General features: G+C 48.4%; 1 protein-coding gene across 6 annotated transcripts in view; it reads left to right on the top strand.

The window, feature by feature from the left end:
• Positions 1 to 13,472, top strand: part of CDK5RAP2 (CDK5 regulatory subunit associated protein 2) — a 172,390-nt gene that overhangs the window by 68,530 nt on the left and 90,388 nt on the right. For all 6 annotated transcript variants that reach the window (XM_043566251.1, XM_043566256.1, XM_043566252.1 and 3 more), the window contains 2 exons: positions 6,772 to 6,942; positions 10,736 to 10,873. In XM_043566251.1, coding sequence (XP_043422186.1) covers positions 6,772 to 6,942; positions 10,736 to 10,873 — 309 coding nt within the window. The remainder of the gene's footprint in view (positions 1 to 6,771; positions 6,943 to 10,735; positions 10,874 to 13,472) is intronic.

Raw genomic sequence — 13,472 nt, 5'->3', positions numbered from 1 at the left:
CTTTTGTAGTCCCCGCAGCCAGGACCACACAGCGCCACACGCGTGTGTCAGATCTCTGTGGTGAGCCCGGCTCCTTCCAGCAGTTTCCGTTTGTCCATTTATTCATTCATTGAAGCATATGAATTCTTTGTTCAAATGTAGCTCTTCTGGAGAGAAAACGTGAAGGCAGGGCTGCTCCGGGAGAAGTGAGGTGGGAGGCCGGGCACCCCCTCCCCCACCATGTCACCCTCCGCCGCCCCCAGGGGCGACAAGGCTTCGGAACATGGGCTGGACACCGCTCTCTCATGCTAATTCTGGAAATTCTTACATCACTGGGTTCCTATACCTCATTAAGATTTTGGAGAAGTTTCCTTTGTGTATTGAAAAAGGTAACCACTGAGCACTCTGACAAGCTTTCTCACAGCGAAACCCGAGAAGGTGGAAATTTGATGGATGAGAACCTTCTCATTCTCCATCTGGCCGGAGATAAAACAAACCAGCTGACTGCAGAAGGAAGTAAGAGGGCCTGGCTTTTCATTTCTAATGTGATTCTAAGATTATAGGGATATTTTATTTTTAAAATAATCCGCTTCTTTTTTCTGTCATTCTCCCTGTGATACGCAAAGGCGACGCTCAGCTCAGTGTTGGTCCAGAGCGCACCTGCGAATCTTAAGCAAAATTGCCCATTAGGTGAAAAGTGAGGCCACTCGGTTGATGTCACTGCACGCAGATCCTCCTGTGGCAGCTCTCTTCTGGAAAGCAAGGTGGTGGTCTGGTACGGGAGAGGGGTTTTCAGACTGTCTTCCCTGTCTCTTGGTCCAGAAGCAAGTAAGACAGATGCACCTGAGGGGGTTTGCAGGTTCCTCAGGGTAGTGGCTTCTTGCGCTAAAATCAAGTACAGATTTCCATGTTTGTCCCCAAGCCAACCGGGTCCGTTGTTGGAGGAAGGCCCAGGAGTGTGCAGTTAGAGGATGCGAGGGCCAGCCTTGGGTTTTGCTAATCCCCGGGCTTCCTGGGCTCCCTTTGAAAAGCCACTGGTGTGGGGGCACCTGGATGGCTCTGTCGGTTGACTGTCTGACTCTTGATTTTGGCTCAGGTCATGATCCCAGGGATGAGGGATCAAGGTCCTCATTGGGCTCTGCGCTCAGTGTAGAGCCTGCTTGGGATTCTCTTTCTCTCTCTCTCTCTCTTTCCCTCTCCCTCCCTCCTTCCACCCCTCCCCTACTTGTGTGCGCATGTGTGCATGCATGTGTGTGCGTGTGCTCTCTCTCCCTCTGTCTAAAAAAGAAAAAAAAAAAGAGAAAAACCACTGGTTTAGTGGTTTAGTGAAAAGAACGTGAATAGACCTGCTTTAAATCCTGATTCCGCCACCTTTTCCTTTGGGTAAGTTGCTGGTGTATTTGAACCTCTGTTTCCTGATTGGTAAAATGGGTGGGGTCAGAGCATCTGCCCACAGGGGTGTTGGGAGAGCTGCGTGAGGGGATGGTTGTAAAGGGCCCATCACTGTCCTAAACGCTGTAGAGGTTTGCAGAGAAAGGTGGTGGGTGGTGTTTTGGGAGGACGATCGCTGAGGGCCAGGGCAGTCTGGGAGGGCATCGTGGAAGAGATGGCACTGGGAATGGACCTTGCAGGGTGAGCATGCTGTCTCCAGGCAGAACTGGAGGGAGCTGTAGTGTCTATTTCCAGATGGAGAGGGACAGGTGGTCAGGCGAGGTAAGGCTACAAGGTAGGCTGGAGCCCGTGGCGGGAAGTAGGGGGCCTGGGACGAAGGCTTGTTAAGCAAGGTGGCTTCATTCCGCAGTTAGCACGAGGTCACTGCGGGGTCCTGGGTAGAGATGTAATGATCGGGGTGTGTGTGTGTGTGATTTGGTGGGTGAACGCAGAGATAGACCAGTTAGGAAGCTGTTGCACTTGAGCAGCTGAGAGCTGATTTCTGAAGAAGGCAGAGGCAGGGGGGCGGAGGGAGAGGAGGGCTGAGCAGGGAGGACATTTTTCTCCCCAGTACTTCCGGTTCTACCTGTCCCCTTAATACTTCCTCAAGGGAGGACGGGGGGACTGTCTGGGTACTCAGAGTCCCGGTTCACCGGGCCAGCCTTGCTGATGTGTGGGTTACTCTCCCTTAAGGCAAGAACCCAGGTTCCGGATTCCCTAGCTTTCTTGCTGCAGGCCTAACCAGGCCTGGCACTTGTTGGGCAGATGGCTCCCCTGAGCTGCATGTACCCTCCTCCTTCAAAAAGCAAAACCCAGAACAGCCCTGTTTTATCAGGAAGCCCTGCTTCGGGTAGGCCATTTTCACAGACTTGTACTTTGATTCCCAGTCTGTGGTTGGTTCAGCTCCTGTGAGAACTCCAGGGGGTTGGGGGTAGGGGTAGTTGGCAGGGCGGGATTTGGGCACTCGTGTCCACGTAAAATCGCCACATACTCACCCTTCCTCTCTCGTGTGCTCTGCGCGGAGGCTGGGCTCTCCCTTCAGGCCTGAGTCACCTGTCAAGGTGTGTGTGAGAGCCAGGGGGAGGAGCGGGATCTGGGGCCCGGTGGGTGGTGGTGCTGTGGCCACAGGAGGAAACCTGGGAGTAGAGGTCTGCCTGGAGGATATGCGTGCAGAGGGCGGGAGATGACGTAGTGTCGTTTCCTGTGCACCTGCTGTGCCGGGTGCCCATCGCACATTGTCTCATTTAACCCTCCGGGGACCCTAGGAGCCTGTACTGTTATCCCCATTTACTGGAAAGGAAACACTCAAAGATTTTTGTTACCTATCTGTGGTCACACGGCTAGTCAGCGGTAGAGCCCGGATTCGAGTCTACTTCTGCCTATCTTCACAGCCTGGGGATATTGAAAGAGGTTTGGGGAAACCACCCAAGATTATCAATTTTCGGTTCTGATTGTTTTGCTCAGGCGAGACATGCCGTCTCCATGCCTCCCCTAAACATTTATTATAACTCCACTGGTGCCGAGCACAGGAGCCTGTCGGCGCCTCTGTGTTGCCATGGCAGCTGCTCCTCCTCAAGGCCACCTCAGCACACACGTGCCCCCCTCCCTGCAGTGGGCCTTTTACTTCAAGCCTTCTCTGACTGCTCTTCGCGTGAGGTCCAGGGTCCTTGGTCCTGCCCCATTCATTAGCAGGAGGGCGTAGCTTTCAGGCTGGATGTTTTGTCAATCCCGAGTCCTTGAGAAACTGTGACATTAGCTTGGGGCGTTGGAATTATTGACCAGTGGCAGCCGGTGCCCCAGAGCGTTTTTCTATTTCTTTGGTCTTAACAGAGGTGCGGTTGGGTGAGAGAGAGCACAGAATTTGGGGTCTGACCGACCTGGGTTTGAATTTCAGCACTAGAACTTACTCGTTGTAAAGCTCTGTAAACAACTTGCAGCCTCCGTGAGCCTTGGTTTCCTTTCTATAAACACAGGACTCAATACTTATCATGTATGCAGTCATCAGGGCTCAGGATGTTTTATGTCCAAGGGCCTTGGCACATGCTTGGCTCAAGGCGGGTGCGGGGTGAATAGTAGTTTCTATTACAAATGGTTATAATAAGAGAAATGCTTTATCCTGTTTGGTGTCCTGACTTTCCCTGAGACTCTGATTTACGCTGAGGGCCTTCTACCACCAAAAATACACACACACGCACACACACACACACACATACACATACATTTGCATAGGCAACCCATTCAGTGGGACCTCATTCAGTGGACCTCAGATTAAGCACCTGTAATCTTGAGGAATGACCCAGTTACATGTCCTTTGTGGGATTTTGGAACAGGTCATTTTCATGTGGTCAACTCTGTTAGTTTGGGGAACATGTGGAAGAAATGTGGCATATTGGTCACCTTTCTCACTTAAAACATGCAAGTTCTTTTTTTTTTTTTTCTTTTTTTTAAAAAATTTTTTTTTTTCAACATTTATTTATTTTTGGGACAGAGAGAGACAGAGCATGAACGGGGGAGGGGCAGAGAGAGAGGGAGACACAGAATCGGAAGCAGGCTCCAGGCTCCGAGCCATCAGGCCAGAGCCTGACGCGGGGCTCGAACTCACGGACCGCGAGATCGTGACCTGGCTGAAGTCGGACGCTTAACCGACTGCGCCACCCAGGCGCCCCAAAACATGCAAGTTCTTAATCTAGGTACCCGCATTAAAATTGTATAAGCAAATGAAATGGGAGAGCGGTGTAAATTGCTGTACATGCACATAGAGACTAGAACTTGAACCAGACATTAAAATAATGCGTCTGATGGGTGTTTATGCGACGGAGAGAACGGAATCAAGGAAATGATGTAAGTGGACCAGTAATTACTATGCATGCAAATGGTGTACACTTTTGACTTAGCATATGATGCAGAAGTATTTTAAGATTAAAAAGGAGGCATGATCTTTTCAGGATGACCTTTCCAAGATGGCGGGCAAACTTATTGTGAATTTAAAGATGTACCTTTTGGCTTAACACAAGATTTTATGGTCCCTATGATCCAGTTTTTAGGAGGAGGTTTCTTTTTTTCTTTTTTCTTTTCTTTTTTTTTTTTTTTTTTAGCGTTTATTGATTTTTGAGACAGAGAGAGACAGAGCATGAACGGGGGAGGGTCAGAGAGAGAGGGAGACACAGAATCTGAAACAGGCTGCAGGCTCTGAGCCCTCAGCACAGAGCCCGATGTGGGGCTCGAACCCACGAACTGCGAGATCATGACCTGAGCCGAAGTCGGCCGCTTAACCTACTGAGCCACCCAGGCGCCCCTAGGAGGAGGTTTCTATGAGCAAGTGTCAGATGACTGTAGGTGGATGGGGATCATTTCAAAAGAAATCCAGACCCTGGTCATAGTGTGGAAGTGAGCTTGAGAGGCTGGTAATCAGAGGTGGCATCAGGCGGGTGCTGTCCCTTAGTGACCATGATTGTGGGTAAATAACTTTACCTGAGCCTGTTTCCCCATTCATAAAATGGGGAGCAATCCCATCTACCTGATCCGTCCGTCCATCGATCCATCCATCCGTCCGTCCTCCCAGCAGATATTTATTGAGTGCTATTCTGGTTGTTTACTGCATTTGCCATTCCTAGGTGTTGCTGCTGATGTTGTTCTAGGGGCTGTGTTCTGAGCACCCTGGTTCTTTTTGGTGGGAAATGGTATTTAAAGACTACAGTCTGGATGCCGGGGAGGATGCTGATTTTAGGCTTTCGCAGTGAAAGGAAGGAAATCGCAGAAAGTAGAAGTTCATCTTGATAGTTGGAATTCATATTTACAAAGACATGTTTGTACTTATTTTTGTATTTGTATTGGTTTTCACTTAGGCTTGTAGTCTTGGTTCTCATCACATTAATAATTACTTATTTAATAAGTGTATGTATACATGCACAGTTTCAGAATAACAATACAAATATTGCTTCCAGCACGATTACTCAAACAGTGTAAGATTTTCTGCAGTGGTTCCTTGTGTCCTTGGAGAAGTACCCCACTTAGGGGCATATAAATTACTCCGCTTTTAAGTTGCTGAAATAACTCCTCCCTGTTTGGCTAACCGGTCAACTTGATATACAGTTCGGTTCATTTGTTTGTTTGTGTGCTGTGCTTGTGGTTTTAGGGGATTTTTATGTCGTTTTTCAAACAGTTACCTAAACATGTAAACGGCTTCGAGTGTCACGTCTGTAAAATGAGTTCTTCTCCCTCCTTCTACCATGTTCTCGTTTATTTCCCTAAAGGCAACCATCTAATTGATTTTATCGTTAAATACATGACAGTACGCTATACGTTCTTTTTCTTTTTTTTTCCTCCTGGGGTCCTCCTGAGCCCCACCTGAGCAGTACATTCTGAAGATTACTGTAGGGCAGCGTATCGATAGAGTCCTCATTCTTTTTTCTTTACCGGTTCTGAGTGCTCCATCGTGACCCATAGTTTATTCCTTTACTGGTGGATATTTGGGTGTTTCCAGCTTTTCGCCCTTATGAATAGTACTTCAGTATTACAAGTCGTGTATATCCTGAGGTAGTTATAATCACGCTGTTTACTGTTGGTTTTGTGGGTTTTCTCCCTGACATTATAACACGAGCATTTTCCATGTTACTTGTGAATGTCATTATTGAAGATAATTTTTTTTTTTTTTTCCTGATCAGGAAAGTAGTATAGACTTATTTAGAGATTTTAGAAACTCAGAAAAATAAGAGAATCAGTTGAAAGTCACCCACATTCCCACTGTTTAGGTATACTATTTTGACGTGTTTCCTCATGGGCTTAACAATATTTTGTGTAAGCATTTAGGAAACAATCAGGATCATATTATATAGTATCCTGGTTTGGTGTTCCTCAGAATTGTGTGCTTTTTTTTTTTTTTTTTTTATACCATACTGTTTATAATTAATTCCCTATTGTTGGATATTTAATTTCTTTCTGGTTTTCGGTATTATAAATAATGTTGTGATGAATGTGCATAAAGCTTTTTCCAAATTTCAGCGTATTCCTTTTTTTTTTTTTTTAAGTTTATTACTTTTGAGAGAGAGAGAGCACACGTCGGGGAGAGGCGCAGAGAGAGAGGGAGAGTGAGAGAATCCCAAGCAGGCCTGGTACGGGGCTTGAACCCATGAACTGTGCGATCATGACCTGAGCCGAAGTGGGACGCTTAACCGACTGAGCCCCCCCAGGCGCCCCCTCAGCTTATTTTTGAAGCTGGTTTTCACGAGACCTTCTGTGAGAAGGAAGCGCATGTTTGTTAAAACACATCTGTTCGCTTGCTCTTCTATCGCGGAAACAGGGGAGGGAGTGTCCCCTTGAAATCTGTGAAATAAATTCTGTTTTTTCTTTTCCTTTTGGTAGGACCTTAGGAATGAAGTTGAGAAATTACGCGATGAAGTGAATGAGAGAGAGAAGGCCGTGGAGAATCGTTACAAGAGTCTTTTGAGTGAAAGCAATAAAAAATTGCACAGTCAAGAGCAGATGATCAGAAGTCTAACAGGAAGTATGAATCCAAAGGACTTGTTGCTTCGGGTACCAAAGCTTCTTTTTCTTTTGTGTTTAAATCTGTTGACTTGCCATAGGTCATTTTGTTGAAAAACTCTCTTGCAGAAATGCGTATATAAAAATAAGGCTGGCAAAAATGATTATAGCCTTCGCTGCTGTGTGTCAGAGCACATCAGAGCTTTCTTTGTGTCCTTTGGACGCCAGCCACCAGCAAGAAGGGAAGGGACTGATTCTGGGTCGTACCACTGGTCAGCGGCAGAGCGCGATTGAGGCCCTGGGCTGTTTCGCTCCAGAGGCCGGCCCGCTTCACCGAGGTCCTTCCGCTGTGAGTGCCTGCTGCTCCTGACGTGCACCGTGGCCTCTGATTCTGTGCTTTTCCTCTAACTGTCCCTTTTTGTCGCGGAGTACCCCTCTTGCTTGATCGTATAGTGAAGTTTTGATTTAGTGCAGGCGTACAGGTAAGCCAAGCTGGACTCACCATGGGCATTTAACTCTGCCTCCTACTGGAGCCTTGTTAAGATGACAGTGAAGGGATGAAAGGTACAAGCCCACAGGACTGAGAGCCTTTGGGTGATTTTATTACTTTCACTCAAAAGTGAAGTAAGTGCCAATAAGAAGCAAGCTGGTTTACCCTCCAGAACCCAGAGAGGCGCAGCAGGCAGAGGAGGGTCCTGGTCCCTTTGTAACCAGGAGATTTGGCTGGAATGCTGGGCAGTTCGGTGACCGCGTCCTCTTCACCGTCTCTCTGCTGAACTTAAACCGGAGAAGCTGTGGCCTGGGGGTCACCAGATACGGCTGAAGGCAGGAGTGGGTCTCTTGGATGCAAATGAGGAGGGAGTGGAAGCCTACATGCAAATGAGGAGGGAGTGGAAGGCAGGAGTGGGTCTCTTGTATGCAAACGAGGAGGGAGTGGAAGAGTCCTTGAGGGGAGAAAAGATAGTCAGGCGTCTTCCAGCAGGACAAGCAAGTCCCCACTTGGTCCTCTCACAACGAACCTGTACTGCCCTGCCCTTTCCACACTCAGAGCCTCTGAGCACTTTTACCTTCCAAGGTAGCTGGACGGCCTGAGTTCCCCAAACAGGAGAAAAGTGTCCAAGAGGAAAGACAGACAGACAGCACAAAGCTATGTGGAGGCAGTAGAAACCGGAGGATGGGAAGCAGACCAGACAGCTCTCCAGAGGCTCTATAACTTCTTTAGATAGGAGCCAAGATCAGGATCTGAAAAATAAAAGATACTTGGAAAAGAAGAATGAGCTGTTGGAAATTGCAAGTGTGATTACAGATATAAAAAGTTTCACAGGAGAGTTAGAAACACTGGAAGATAAAGTTGAGTGAGTTTTCCAGAAAACAGAATCCAACAAAGAAACAAACAGGGGTGAGAAAATGAGAGGGAAGCAATAAGAGCTGTAGAAGCCTGACTCAGGAGCTCCCATCTCTAGGCAACAGGAGGTCCCGAAAGATGGGACAAGGCAGAGCAGAGGAGGGAAAACCTGAGTATTAGGAGAGCTTCCGGAGCGGAAGGACAGACACCTGTGCCTCAACAGGGTCTGCTGCGTTTCTCACACAATGAGTCGTGAGTGACCCACACTGCCAAGGCACGTCCTTGTGAAATAGTAGCACGTGGGGATAAAGAGAGGCTCTGAGAGGCTTCTAGAGCGAGATGCAAAGGACCCAGACTCGGAATAACATCAGAGATCACAGCAGCAACACCGGAGGCCAGAAGGCAGGAGAACAGCACTTTCAGATTGTGGGGGAAGAGTGACGTCCAGCCCAGCATTCTGTACTCCGCTGAGCTGGCAGCGAGAGGGGGGCAGACAAAGGCGTTTTCTGGCATTCGGTGCCTAAAATCCTATGCCTCCAGGGTACCCCCTTGCAGGGAACTCCTGAACAGTGATCCTATCCATACAAATGAGAAGCTAACTGAACAGGACAGAGACGTGGGATCCAGCAAGTAGGGGATTTTCCTAGGTTGTGGTGACCAGAAGTGCCAGGGTGCAGAGAGCTTGTATTTGAGTGCTTTCGAGAGAGGGCCTCCACGTTGGGCTTTCTCTAAGAAACAGAAACGGAGCCCTTCCCTTACCTGGTGTGTCTGGCTCCATCTAGAGACATTTGAAAGTTATTTTAGAGAGTTTAGAGATGAATTTACAGGGGCGCCTGGGTGGCTCAGTCAGTTAAGCGTCCGACTTCGGCTCAGGTCATGATCTCGCGGTCCGTGAGTTCGAGCCCCGCGTCGGGCTCTGTGCTGACAGCTCAGGGCCTGGAGCCTGTTTCAGATTCTGTGTCTCCCTCTCTCTCTGGCCCTCCCCCGTTCATGCTCTGTCTCTCTCTATCTCAAAAATAAAATAAACGTTAAAAATTAAAAAAAAAAAAAAAAGATGAATTTACATTAAGTACCTAATTTAGTTTCATGAACTAAGTGGACAAATAGAGCAAAGCACTTGTTACTGATTCCAAGGAAAGCAGAGAAGCAAGCACGAAAGGAGATGTGCTCACGGGAGGGCCACGTGGGTGAGTCGTGGACAGTATTTGTGTGGTCATGATGCTGTGAATGCGGACTGTCATTTGAATTGAAATGGTAACTATCAGGAAAAGTGCTGAGGTGGGGAGGCAGATGATGTAAGAGCCAAACCCCTGAACTTGTGCCGTAGGAGCCGAGACCCATGTTACTTTCACAAGTCAGGCCGCGGGAGACTAGGAATGTAATATAAATAGCGGAAGAAGCCGAGGGGCTGGAAGCTGTGTTTTCCTGGGAGTGGGGCCCGGAGGTGAGGAGGAAGAGGTGGGGGCTGACGTTCTCCCTGTAAGCCGTGCTGTGCTGTTTGATTGTTACACAGCGTATATGTATAATTGGACTTTTAAAAAAGGAAAATGAAAAGCGTTACGTCAAGCGCAGCTGTATTATAGCAAGTCTAGAAATTCAGTATTGGTTATTTGGTTTCTGATTTTTCCGGGGACAGTTAAAGAGGTTTTTATAAGAAAAAGTGCCTCTGTTTTTTTCATGTTTGTGCTGATCTCCTTTCTCATAAAAGCTTGACATGATGAAGTAAGTCTGATAGGTTCTTAGGAATGAGAGGTGGTTCTCGTCCTTAATTTCTGACCCAGAGTGGACAGACCCCTAGCTAAGGAGTTTCTAGGTTTTAAACACTTAGAGATAGATTCCATGCTTGAACTTGGCCACGAGATCAGAGAAACGGTCTCCAGTCCTGTTGTGTTGTTGAATGCCCGATCTTCTGAAGGGGTCGACGAGGGGGACTGTATTGTGCGTCATCACGAGGACCCTTTCATCTGTGACCACACCTCAGAACACTGTTTGCAGTTTTTCTTCCCGAAGTCCAGTTTCCTCGCGGATATCGATGGTTCAAGTTTTGTCAAATTTGTGATGTTTCGAGAGAGACGGGATTTTGTTGGGTTGCGATAAACACTTCCTCTATCATCGCAGTAACCCCGCAGGATAGGAAGCAGACCCGGAGGTCATGCCCTGGCCAAGGGGGACCCAGGATGGGAACCCCATCCCATGGGGCCAGGCCTGGGCTTGGTGCTCCACACCCGTTGGGCAGCCATCTCGGTGGTGGGGAGAAGGGCTTTGTAACGACTGCCACCACCTTGCCTGTGCCGTGCCCGCGGGCTGCTTTTCTCCTGGGGGTGCTGGCTGCGTTACAGTTTTGTGATTGCCTAGTATTTGGGGATGATGGAAATTTTTTCGAGGAAAATAATGTGAAGAAAAAATAAAATATCTTCCCTTCAAGAGTTCTGGACAATCTGTTACGAAGATTTTTTTTTTTTTTCTTGACGAAAACTTCCTCACGATTTGTTTCCATAGAAATTCAGTGAAAAAGATTCGGAAGCAGTCCAGCAGAACCGTCATTCACAGACCGGGGAGGATCTCACGGTCAGGAGTGAAGACTCCCCGGAAAAGTGCTCTTTGTGGCGGTCACCATGCAAACGGCTCTTCTCCGAGGTAAGCTTGACCGGAGTCGGACGTCACACGTGAATTCACGTTCTCTCCCGACACGTATGTGATACCTGCTCTCATCTAGAGCCCCTCCAGGGCCTTCTTGCCAGTAATTGAGCTTCTAACAGATACGGGGAGGGTTCTTAGTCTGTCTGCCTTACAGATTAGTATCCATTAGCTGAGCACTGGCATTTGCAACACTCAGGAAACTGGTAAATCACAGCTCGTTGAAGATGAGCTAGGGGTTGCCTGGGTGGCTCAGTCCGTTAAGCATCTGACTCTTGATTTTAGCTCAGGTCATGATTTCACAGTCCGTGGGTTTGAGCTCCGTTTCAGGCTCTGTGCTGACAGCGCGGAGCCTGCTTGGGTTTCTCTCTCTGTAAACCCGCTCACGTGCTCTCTCTCGAAACATGAACTGTAAAAAAAATTGAAAAAGAAAAAGAAAAAGATGAGCCTTGTATTTGCTGTCCCAGCGTTCACCTCTCAAGAACTATGTAATCTCTGTATGTAATTTCTGTGTTAAGAAAATTTTCCTGTTCAAATACACACGAAAACTGGCCCAGCAGGCCCTCCTTCCTGGTCTGGCCTCAGGTCGCTCGCCATCATCTCTAACTACAGCTGACTTCTTGCAGATTCCTGAAAGTGCCGTGTTTGCGCCTCTCTCTGTGCCTTCGCACGTGCTGTTCCATCTGCCTGGAGTGGCTTTTGTGTCCTTGTTTACTGGGTGACTCCTAAACATCCCTGAAGGAGCCCCTGTGTTGTTGCCTTCCCTGCCCCTGCTTAGCAGTGACGTCTCCTCTTCCTCCCTGGCGCTCAGCACTTTGCACGCCCATCCTTGTGTTGGTGTTATGGGATCCCCATAACACCCATAACCATCACCGTAACACCCGAGTGGTGCCCCTCACCCAGGCCCTTGCACACCACGGATGGCACCTCAGGGTAGGGGACTGGAATTCGTGTGTGAATCCCGATGCCTGGCCCAGTGCGTGGCCCAGTAAGCAAATGTCTGTTGAGGGAAGAAATGATTTGGTTCGTGTGACATACATACGGATTGCTCTGACCCCCAGCTTGCATGTGATGCAACTTGGCAGCCAGATGTGGGAAAGGAGAGGAGCTCACTGTAGGCCAAGGTTTTGGGTTTTTTTTTTCCCTTAAACCTGGCTTTAATTAAGTTCATACATTCAGAAGACAGAGAACTCTTACGCAAATTAGCTCCCTGATGAATGGCTCTGATCGTGACGTGCGGTTTTGTGGAGGGTGATTCTCACAATAATTAACAACCCGTACAGCACGGGCACACCCATCGGATCAGACTCGGGCAGTAGGGCTGGAGTACCTGCTCTGGTGTGGGTACCAACCCTGCGGTTACTGGATTCTGGAGAGGTCCCTAGGGGAGGGGCCAGGGCACCTGGGGTGGTTGGGGAGGACGAATCAGGGGTCGTTTTACGGCTGGTGTAGGAGTTGTTTGGCAGCCAGTGCTAGCTGTTGCACTGTGGATAGGCTCAGGGTCAGCCCTGGGCCGGGGGGCATCGCTGACTGGATAGTGGGGGCTTTTTCTTACCTCCGACCCTTGGTGGACTGGCATTCTGCCGTTTCTCTTGGATGAGAATACCGGCATAGCGTCGAGGACCCCTTGGGCTGGGCCAGAAGCCTGGAGGCCAGGATTTTTCTCTTGGCCCTGTCACCACGTAGGTGATGCTGGGCATTTAGACGGACAGATCTTCACTGACCTGAACGCATCTCATCGAACTTTGCTATGTCGAATCCCGTTTTTTTTTTTTTTTTTAACGTTTTTTTTAATTTATTTTTGAGACAGAGAGAGACAGAGCATGAACGGGGGAGGGGCAGAGAGAGAGGGACACACAGAATTGGAAGCAGGCTCCAGGCTCTGAGCCATCAGCGCAGAGCCCGACGCGGGGCTCGAACTCATGGACCGCGAGATCGTGACCTGAGCTGAAGTTGGACGCTTAACCGACTGAGCCACCCAGGTGCCCCTCGAATCCCGTTTTAGTCGTAAATTGTGTCTAAGTGTCGAACGAAACGTTTATGGGTGTGTGGAACAGGCTGAGTGTTTTCCAGTGTAATCTCACTAGTTTGATCAGCTGTCCCGCTTTTTTGGTTTCTTGGGCTGGGCTCTGTCTGTACTGCGTAGAATCACAAGTGAAGAATCATCATTTCATTTGCTGTTACGTGTAGATGCTGGTGATGTTTAAATTACCACAATGCCTTAGTATTTTATTTTATTAAAAAACTTTTTTTTAACGTTTATTCATTTTTGAGAGACAGCGAGACAGAGCGCGAGCAGGGGAGGGGCAGAGAGAGGGAGACACAGAATCCGCAGCAGGCTCCAGGCTCCGGGCTCCGAGCTGTCAGCACAGAGCTTGATGAGGGGCTCGAATCCATGAACCGTGAGATCATAACCTGAGCTGAAGTCAGACGCTCGAGCGACTGAGCCACCCAGGCGCCCTTAAAATGCCTTAGTGTTTTCGCAAAGGCTTTAATTCTGTTCTGCAAGACTAATTGCTAATTGTGGGTAAGGAATTATAAATGATCGTTTTGGAATTATAAATTTCTAAAGTGTCAGTTCAGGTAGTCCCGACTGGGC

The sequence above is a fragment of the Prionailurus bengalensis genome, chromosome D4 (genome assembly GCF_016509475.1).
Source record: "Prionailurus bengalensis isolate Pbe53 chromosome D4, Fcat_Pben_1.1_paternal_pri, whole genome shotgun sequence".
NCBI classification, from domain to species: domain Eukaryota; kingdom Metazoa; phylum Chordata; class Mammalia; order Carnivora; family Felidae; genus Prionailurus; species Prionailurus bengalensis.
This window is presented reverse-complemented; position numbering and strand designations above follow the sequence as displayed.